Source organism: Acanthochromis polyacanthus, chromosome 17, assembly GCF_021347895.1.
Source record: "Acanthochromis polyacanthus isolate Apoly-LR-REF ecotype Palm Island chromosome 17, KAUST_Apoly_ChrSc, whole genome shotgun sequence".
Lineage (NCBI taxonomy): Eukaryota > Metazoa > Chordata > Actinopteri > Pomacentridae > Acanthochromis > Acanthochromis polyacanthus.
In genome coordinates this window covers 5,814,921-5,825,270 of record NC_067129.1, presented here as the reverse complement: position 1 = coordinate 5,825,270, position 10,350 = coordinate 5,814,921, and the positions used below count along the sequence as shown (strand labels likewise).

General features: G+C 39.9%; 1 protein-coding gene across 1 annotated transcript in view; it reads left to right on the top strand.

Moving 5' to 3' along the window:
- The first annotated feature begins 11 nt into the window (after window positions 1–11).
- Window positions 12–10,350, top strand: part of stk32a (serine/threonine kinase 32A) — a 75,895-nt gene continuing 65,556 nt past the window's right edge. Inside the window, exons 1-3 of the mRNA XM_022205079.2 lie at window positions 12–134; window positions 1,026–1,531; window positions 6,781–6,836. Coding sequence (XP_022060771.1) covers window positions 1,480–1,531; window positions 6,781–6,836 — 108 coding nt within the window. The 5' untranslated portion in view covers window positions 12–134; window positions 1,026–1,479. The remainder of the gene's footprint in view (window positions 135–1,025; window positions 1,532–6,780; window positions 6,837–10,350) is intronic.

The following is a 10,350-nucleotide window of genomic DNA, read 5'->3' as shown; positions in this document are numbered from 1 at the left end:
TGCGTCGTCGTCCCGAACAACCGGGACAAGTGATGCTCTGAGCTGCACTGTTGCTCCACTGTCGCCTCGTGTCTCTGCAGCAAAAAACCGGGCTGGAAATGGTCCGATGCTCCACTGACCGGCAGCGATCGGAGGTAGGTGCACAGAGCTGCCCTGCAGGGATGCAGGAGGAGGGTTACTTTCTATTCACAGCAGGTTTTTTCTTTTTTTTTTTCTGATCAGATAAGAGGCTCCGAGCACAATGTCCTCTGCGGGGAAGCTCAGCACTGCGGCTTCCCGCACTAGTTTTTGAATATTTCATTTAACCCAAGAGGGATATTCAGATGTGCTGTGGTGACCTTATCATGCAGGCTGGGGATGACATTCATTAGAGGGGGTTTTCCTCCAGCGGATGTTTAACCCACTCATGCATGTTCAGTCTCCTCATAGGTTGTGTTACCAGACGAGCTGTCATCCACTTTGATGGAAAATAGTCACTGGGAAAGCTGCAAAATGAGCACTGATGCGATTTTTAATTACTTTTTTGTCCTAATTGTTCATGCCATCGTGCATATGTTTCATGAGTTTGTTTGTTTTTTTGTCTAGCAGTGGGAAAAAAGTCATACAATCTCAGAGGAGGGCAGCCTGCCTGAGGGATTCCATTTAAAGTACCCACAACAGCATCAAACTATAAATCAAAAAAGCCTGCAATTTTACGCCCTTAATGAGAAAAAGGATCAGTCCATTTATCACACATACTCTGCAGACAGAGCTCCTGTGGGATTTAGACATAAAAATTAAAACATTTATAAAATGACAGATGATGGAGAAGGAAAGGAGACCTGTGTGAGGTAGCGATTTCCTCTTCTGGTTTCTCATCAAGCCCTGCTTTTCTGCTACTACTAGTTCATTTTCCTCATAGTATCTCAAACTATATCATCTGTGCAAGCCTCAGAAGCTCTACTTTTTCTCCCCTCCCTCCCTCTCTTTCTCTCGTCCTCTCTCTCTCTGCTGGCGGTGTCATGTTTTCCTGCCTCCCCTCACAGGTTAGACTCTCAGTCAACAGAGGGTCACAGCCACATTCACACCAGCCTCCCTCCGCCCGGCTGCCAAGAGTCGCCCGTCTGCCTGCTTTCGCCTGAGCATCACTGAAGACGGACAGAAAGCATACGCTGTAGTGGTGGTACAACCTCAGTGTGTGTGCATGAGTGTGTGTGAGTGTCTTTAGTGTTCCCCCTCCCCAAGCCCTTCACTCTGAATGTGTGCAATGATGTGTGCTCGTGCCAAGGTGGAGAGTTAAACGCAAGACGGGACCTTTTCAAGTCAGCAGAACGGATCAGAGCACGTGAGATTGTGAGTTTGTGTGTGTGTGTTTGTGAGTGTGTGCGTCAGGGAGGTAGCTGTTGACCAGCAGGCTATGAGTGCGTCTCAGAGGGACAGCCGTTCAATCGTTGAGTTGAGTTGAGCAAGAGCAAAGGAAAATCTGTAAGAGGAGCAACCATGGGGCTCGGACAGTCCAGCAAGACTCCGGTCACCGACGACACGGATGATGGTGAGTTTTCAAACCTCCTTTATTCTTATTTGACTTTTTCTTCTTGCTTCTCTACTTTTGTGGCTTAAATTTAGTGAGTCACAAGACCTGAAATGACACAGATGGCGAGCAGGATTCACCTTTGTTAAGATCTTACTATTATCTAAAAAGATTAAGAGCATTTTCAGTTGATAGATTTGCTGATTTGGTGTCCAACTGGTCAAACTATTTGATTTTGCCTTTAGATATGACCACAGGATTGTACATTTTCACCAAGACAAAAACAGTAAAGAGGATAGAAGAGCTTTTTAAGTTGGTTTCTGAATCTCAGAGTCATTCAACAAAACTCAACTCGACCCATTTTCTTTCATTTTGGTGTTGAATTTTTTATATTTATGGTCCTCGATTGGTCGAGTCTCGCCAGACTATTATATTGTGAATTCTTGCAGACTGATGGCTATCAAGGTCAGCAATCAAAAGGAATTATTACTATGACTGGCAAAGCTCTTGGTTTGAATTCATTTTCCTATTCTTTGAGTAGATAATACATTGTGATTTTATTGATCTGAGTCAGTCTCTGAAATTAATTCCACTCTGGCTGCACCCCAAGGACGTCAAGTAAGTCAGTGTTACATGAGTCAGTGATTTAGTCAGAAGTGAGGTGGCTTTCCCAGGTTTTTTTTGTTTCCTTACTTTGGAGGTTTTTCTTTGTGTCTGGCATCAAAGACGAACTTTGTTTCTTTTTGCAAGCGAAGGATGTAACATCTCTTTTAAATGGCTGTTTTAGAGGGAAATAATGAATTAACATCTGAATTTTTAGTTTATTTCTTTGTACAAATGTCACCATTGTGTGACAAACCCAAATGATATTTTTTTCCCAGTCAAATTAGTGCATCGCTCCCTCTAATGAAATTCATATCTGAGGGCTTTCTCTTCTTCACTGGAGGCAGCCTCCATCAAACATGAAGTCATTATTCATGGTTAACCCTGCTGCTTAGTCATCCAGCGTGCTGTTCTGGAAATGCCACTCATAACAGACCTTCTCTGAACTCCAAGTTAATGCGATAGTGCACCTTCTCTGACTTCTCTTCCAACAAAACAGCGTGGGCGATCTCACCGAGGGCAGGGGAATCATAAACACAGAGACACATCATTCTGAATTTAGAAAAGGGGGAAAAAAAAGCCTTGCGCTCACTGGAAACAAAGTAATCCCCCTGCTGATGAAACTCACATCAGAGACGGAAAGGGTTCTCCTTTTGAGATGTGTGTTCCTTGACTTTGTTGCGAGTGCTTGACATTGCAGCGTGGCTATTCTCTCCCCTCACTGCTCTGTATACAGTACGTTTACTCCCAAGATACCTGGGAAACACTGTGCAATGAGGGAGGAATACAGGGAGAGATAATTGGGGGCAGAAAAGTGAAGGAGGGAAGCCATGATAAAGATACAATATAGAACCAAAGGGTCTAGATGGTGATTAGAACCAAACACAACCAGCATGTTTGCAGAGTACTGGTTGTTTCCAATGTATCTTCTAATGTGCCAAGAAGCTCTAATCCTATCTTCTGATGGGCGTCAGTGGTCTGTGTGTTGACGACACACTTGAAAAGCAGTAAAGATGCAAATTGAGCTTTCATTTTACACTTCAGAGGCGTCAAAGGTCACTGCAAGGTGATATCGACAGGCATGGAAATCATGTTTGTTAATTCTGCAGTTAACATTTATAAATGCTGACACGTTCAAAGTAGATCGTCAAGGTGCGTAACCGCCGTTAGCAAAGGTTAGTGTCTGAGCAGCTGAAGTTATGAGGAGTATTTTACTTAACATGGCTCTTGTAAAGTTATTTCATTTTTGTTTCTATTATAGATTGTGGTTGCACATTTGTTTCTTTCCCATATATTTTAGACTATTTAACCATGTAAGACCCAAATAAGAATAATGATAATAAAAATCAATAAATGAATAAAAATAATAATAATGATGGCAATAATATATAAACCCAAATGTGGAAGAAAATGAGAACAAAAAAGAAAAATTATATATAAAACAGATATAGAAAAAAATGAACAAAAAATAAACAAAAAAATCTAAATAATATATAAACCTATCTATCTATCTATCTATCTATCTATCTATCTATCTATAAATTTAAAAAAAATATTGTATTTCTGTTACAGGGTTAAAATATCTGTGCAGCTGTGTGTCTGATTCGCTAAGACACATTTTTTTTTTTAAAAAAACCTCCTGTAGATTTTAATTTGTGACATTTTTACATACATAATCATTCATCTTTGTAGAGTTCCTTGCAAATGCCTCTAAAACAATAGGAAATTAGCATACCGTAGATGCAAAACAACCTAGATGGGAAATATTTTGCATCACAAGCAGCAACAAAAAAGACCCAGAGTCAGGAATTAGAATGTATCTATGGAATAAATTAACAGACTGCTTTCAAATGCACATTTTACAGTTTATACTAAACCCATATTAGCTGATTTATACAGTGGTGTGTGTGCGTGAAGGTGAACTCTGTCAAGACATGTTTATTTCCTCAGAGAATGATGTGTGTGTACTTCATGTGTCCCTCATGTGCCACGTACGTTTACCACCAGGAAACTCCGCTTAATGGACGGACCCTGTTTACTGCTCACCAGACGTTATCCACATTGCGGCGGCACATGTGTGGACCCATGGGTTCTGTTTCAGTTGTCAGAGCAACACATGAATGTTGATGTTCCCATACTGGAGGGTCCTTAGATGATTTACAAGAAGGAATGAGAGGAGACAGACAGAGAGAGAGGGAAGAAACACAAAGACTTTACGTCCACAAAGAGGCGACTAGTTGTGGAAATTTCATTCAGGTTTTCTGAAGAAGTGCATTGAATCCAGCACCTGGTAAGAAGCGGAACAGACTCTTCTGAGTTGAGCTGTTACAGCTTTACCAGTTAAAATGTATGGAGTCCTGATGCTTATACTGTGCTGATTTATAACTTCCCGTAAATGCCACCTGTTGAACAGGTTAAATGAATTATGGCATCAAGGTCATACGCATGGAGTGAGACATGACGCTGTATGACAAAACCGCCATATATGTGCAGGCTAATGACAGCATCCGTGTTGTTTTCATGGATAACATAGATGCAATATTGCCTCTTTTGCCAAAAATAAAACTCCTCTGTTCCATAGACCTTCACTGTTATCCATAAATGATCAAAAACACATCATAGCGGCAGTGGAATTTTGTTTTTCCAAGCAATCTCACCTACGCTGTATTGCTGCCGTAAATCTTCAAGAGAGAAGCAAATATGTGTTAATCAACTGTGATAACAGTCTTCAAGAAATGCGCATCTCCTTCTGGTTTGAAAATCTGAGGTGCAAAATGATTTTAGGGAATTAATGAGCCTTTTATTAAAAACCTAATTATATATTTGTGCACTGGTTTTGAATATTTATGACTTCAGTGGGAATTAATGGGCCTGAGATGGACACATGTATATTGTTTTTGTTTTAAATGTAAAAATCCTGGCCTGACTGGCTGCTCTTGGTCACGAGGGCCAGCGTGAGCATCCACTTATGCCCAAAAAACGATGAATTTTCAAATCTAGCCACCTCAGTTTGGACACAGTCAAACGTAGCATGTTGGAAAAAGCAGACATGCAGGCAATTACAGAGTGTGAGCGACTGCGCGAGGCTCCAACCGAACAAGCGTGATTACTTTCAATCCCAGCTGATTAGCATGTGTCAGTCAAATTCAAATTGACTAGCAGATGAGTTCCTCCGTCAGATGATTTGCTCAGCTGGTTTAAAGCCACGGAAAGACTGTCAATGTGTCAATTCCACTCATGTGCAGACTTCGATCATTACACGCTCTGTTGCTCATGTGTCCATCATTTAATGCAGCACATTAGGAAGCATCCAAAGTTCTGCTGGTAGAATATCAGTCTGCACATCGCTCGCTAACTCGCTATCTGATCCTCAACCGCAGCTGTCGTTCTGAAAAACCCATCAGGAAGGAATCTCCAAGTAGCTCAACAGGAAAATGACCATCTGAAGTGTGTGTGTGTGTGTGTGTATGCTGACATATGTGTGTGTGTGCATTATAAGAGAGGCCTCATATGGACCCTATCAGAGTGGGTTTTGTAAACACTCCAACACAGATAGTGAGAGAGGAGGAAGTGCCAGTGATACGTGACTAACAGAGCATAACATTAACTGTCACATCCAATAGATCTAGTGACAGCAGGCAGAACGTATGAGTGTGTGTGTGTGTGTGAGTGCACTGCTGCAGAAAGAGGCAGGTAATGTTTTAAGTCTGGACCAAATGTCCTATAAACGTGTGTGTTTTGATAATGATTGTGAATGCAGTTGTGAGTCTGTGTGTGTGTGTGTGTGTGTGTGTGTGTGTGTGTGTGTGTGTGTGTGTGTGTGTGTGTGTGTGTGTGTGTGTGTGTGTGTGTGTGTGTGTGTGTGTGTGTGGTCAGATGAGTGCAAAGAGTGTGCAGCAGCTGTTCCATCCTCGGGGAAACAGCAGAGAGGGAAAACCTTCTGTCCCGGTTGTCATGACAGCAAGAAACAAACAGCCCCATCCGGTTCCAATTGGCGATAAATGTTGCTGATAGACGGAGGAGAGTGAGATGGGGAGTTAAGCTCTGGTTCAGGCTGTGTGCGAGCGAGACGCAGAGGGAGTGATACGGAGGCAGGGAGGACACCAAGCTGCAAAATAATAATAAAAAAAAAAATCTTCTTTTAGGATGTTTAAAGCGGCCGTTTAGGGAGAAACGTGCAGCGTTCACACGAGATCTTTGCGCTGAAGGTTATTTTCGCTCTCTGCCATATAATGTCAGCGACTTCTGGTTGCCCTGGAGACCCCCATCTGCGTCAGCCTGAGTGGCGTATTGTTCAAAAGAGCTCAAAGCAAACTTCACACGGAGCCTACTGTAACAGGATTGACACTTAGTATTCAACTATTTCCATTTATAATGCCTCAATGACCTACTTTCATTTCAATAGCAGCATTTGTGGAATATGACTTTACCTGTAGAAGATTTGAATATAGTGCACTTATTTGCAGTACAGATGGATACATATGCACTTCATAAGTTTGGGTTTATTATGTCAAGATTGTTGTTGGTGATGAATCGCAATTTTAATGGTCAAAAAGTCCCCATAATATATTAGAAGCAATACTATGTTATATATGTTGTAGTAATGTATTACAGGTATATAATGTTGGAGAAACACTGAACATTTTCCTCTTTTTCTCTCCCCACAGTCAATTTTGACCATTTCCAGATCTTGAGGGCAATAGGAAAGGGGAGTTTTGGAAAGGTAAGTCTAGTTTTACCATCGTGTCTTTTCAGACTGGAAAAAAATTGAAAAAATATCAATTAACACCAAAAAAAGAGAGTAGTTTATGTTCAAAAATGAACCTAAACCAAGTCAAATTGGTCACAGAAAAGGAAACGTGAATGCCAAAGTAACACAATACATGAACTAAGACACTAAAACATGTTTTAGGAGGCAACTGATGTTGTTTAGGAGTCAATAAATTCATGTATGAAACATGTATGATAAAAAAATCAAATACATGCACATATACGCACAATGTAACTGAGAGGCTTTTGAAGTCTTTGGGATATATTTTGCATACATTTTTATTAAAAGTACAAAAAAGTAATGCTTTTTATGTTCATTATTCAAATTTCATAATTATTTATTATGGAAACAATCACTTATTATTAAAAAATGACTGGATATCACTAAAATGTCAACTAAATAACCATCCAAATTTAATCACAACCACCATCTAATTAGCGGAGGAATAGTAAAATGAGGTTATTCAAAACTAGTTTTGATTGTGTTCTTTATATTAAGTTGCTATAATCATCACAGATATTTATTTTTTTGGCAATTTATCAAATTCTATACGAAAAATAACAAATTGTAAGTCACTCATTACAAAAACACCTCTCAAGGAAGTGTGTTAATTCCAGATCATTTCCTCCTGAAGAAAAGACTGGCAAGACTCCGAGGCTTTCTGAGTTATATATGAAGTAGTGTGTGAGTCAAGTGTGGATTTATCGCATGTCAACAGGTTTACGACAGTATCTTTAGAAATAACTTTCAGTTCCACTTTTACTCAGTTGTATATATAATATTTTAGAAGAATCTTTGTGTAAAAATCCATGTGGTGTTTGGTTATAGGCGGCCATGTTGATTTTTGGCCTGAAAACAGCAAAAATGTCAACTATGATACCTGCCAACTATGTTACAAAAAGTCCAGCAATTATACATTAGCCTTTTACAGTTTCCTAAAAATCAAGATGATGTTATTAGGTTGTTTTTCTCCAACATTCCAATGTTACTCAGATTACTCAAATTAAATAACAAGTCCACACTATGTAGAAGCTCAAATTTAATAAATGTTGCTGTTGCTTGACTTAAACCATCAAGCCACCATTCGTTTATTCTGTTGATCGACCGCTTGTCTGGGTTCCACACAGTCCAATTCGATTTCCTCGCAGAGCCCTGCTAACATAAGGGCCCTGCATCCGGTTACAAATAATACCACGTCCTCTCTATAGCCAGACATTATCGGCTAGTACAGCTGAGTGAAGCTTTACGGTTTAACATGCTCGAGAAAAAAACGGCAGCACAACGGAAACAAATTAGAGGTGATAGCAGTCATGTTCCCTCTTGCTGTTAAGCCATACAGTGCGAAGTAATTCAAATCAGCATTTAGAGTGCACGTAAGCACATATGGAGATGCACTTGCATACACATGTATGTACGCAGCATCAACACTGTGTCCAACAGCAGATAAGCAGTCTAATCACAGTAGATGGCAAGCTGTTCAATGGGAGGAGTGATGCGATCAGGGTTTGGCTGATTAACTGTGCCAGCTGGTCTACAGATCACTCTCTTAGATAGCAGTAATCACTGGCTTATTGAGGCTTGTAGCACAGACAAGCATGACTACAAATAAATATGGGGTATTACACCTCTGCATGTTGAAAACTATCAGACACACTGTCAGAAGCAATAACCGTGTGCGGATCAGTTCGGTAGAAACACACGTTAAACACTACTCCAGTTTGCATCAGGTGTTAAATTTTGCATTTTGCTGTCACGATTTTTATTTTGAAAGAACCGACTGCTCTCCCCTCTGACACGCACTAGCAATTCTAATGAATGCTAAAATATTTCCCGTCTCTAAAATGCAAAATGTACCGGTGTGAAAAGTTAAACATCTACGAGAGGATTAAAATCGTGAACACAGAGATTAAAGATAAATCTCTCTCCTTTCAAAGTTTCCTTCCAACCTTGTTAGACGGGCAACATTTATGGTTATTGCAGGGATGTTACAAATGCTCCATGTGTTTATGCGGCACATGCAGAAAAGCTGTAGACAAACATGATGAATGATAGAAAACACGCTACGGCTGTATGCTGCAACACTGTGGAGATGAAAAAAACATTTAATTTTAATGTGTTAAAATGCTTTTTTTGGAGTTGATGAAGTGATTCATTTCATAAATATATTCATATTTGTAAAATAATTATCAACCAGTAAAGAGACACCTTTCTATTTTAATTCATGTTAATATTTTCCGAAACTTTGAGAAAAATAGGATCACATGGCATTTTAAAAACTACGTACAGCCATGAAAAAAATGATTCCTCCACCCTTGTTTTCTTTAGTTTCTCGTTCATTTCAACGCCCAGTACCACTAAAGATATATTACCTTAAGAATACAATGAAAATGACAAAAATACAGCTGATTACGTCATACTTTATGTCTTATTTGACATGTTTAAGCTTAATTGTATTACCAGGGTATATGAGAGGCCATTTCATGTCATAAGCAGTCGAGATATGTAGCTTGTTCAGCAAGGACAGTTGGAAACCGACTTCATGAAGCTGGTCTGAAGTCACACAGTGCAGAACAAGCCCTTCATCAAGAAAGACAGAGGAAAACCTGTTACTCTTTGCTGGGGATCACAAGGATCGGACTGTTGATGACTGGGCTATGGTTCTCTTCAGTGATTAATCCAATTCTCAGTTGATGGCCACTCCAGCCAACTTACTGGTTAGGAGGAAGCCTGGAGAAGCTACAAACCAGACTGTCTGCCCCTACAGTAAAACATGGGGGTGGTTTAGTGACGATCTTCCAGTATGGGTGGAACAGGGCAAATGAACCAGGTCATGTTTGGGGCTACTCTTGAAAACAGTCTTCTTCCATCAGCTGGAAAACTCTTTCCTTCCTCCAATGACTGGATTTTCCAACAAGACATTGCCCCTTGCCACACAGCAAGGTCAGTTAAAGCCTGGATGGAGAACCAGAACATTGGAACCATGCCTTGATCTGCTCAATCACCAGATCTAAATCCAATTGAAAACTTGTAGAAAATCATTACGGAGAACCAGAAGCTTAAAAACAAAGCAGATTTGTTTGAATTTGTGCAACAGGAATGGGCTGCTGTGACAGCAGAACAATGTCAGAAGCTGATGGAGAGCATGAAGAGACGCATGGCTGCAGTCATCAGAAACAATGGTTATGCAATCAAGTACTAACTCCTGTGTGGATCATGTGACTAAAACAGACAGAAAAGAAAACATGGAATGTCTAAAAGCTGTTTTTGGCAGTAAAATGACATAGTTATTGATGCAAAAAACTTAATTGATATTGGTTATTATCAAGAAAAGTATGGAATTCATTTCATTTTGTTATTATAAGGGAATAGTTTTCAAGTCCAATTAATGTGTTTGTTCTACTATTCTATTGTTTTTATGTTCTAAAAAGCAATAAAAAGTGAATTACAAAAAAAGAAAAGCATGGAA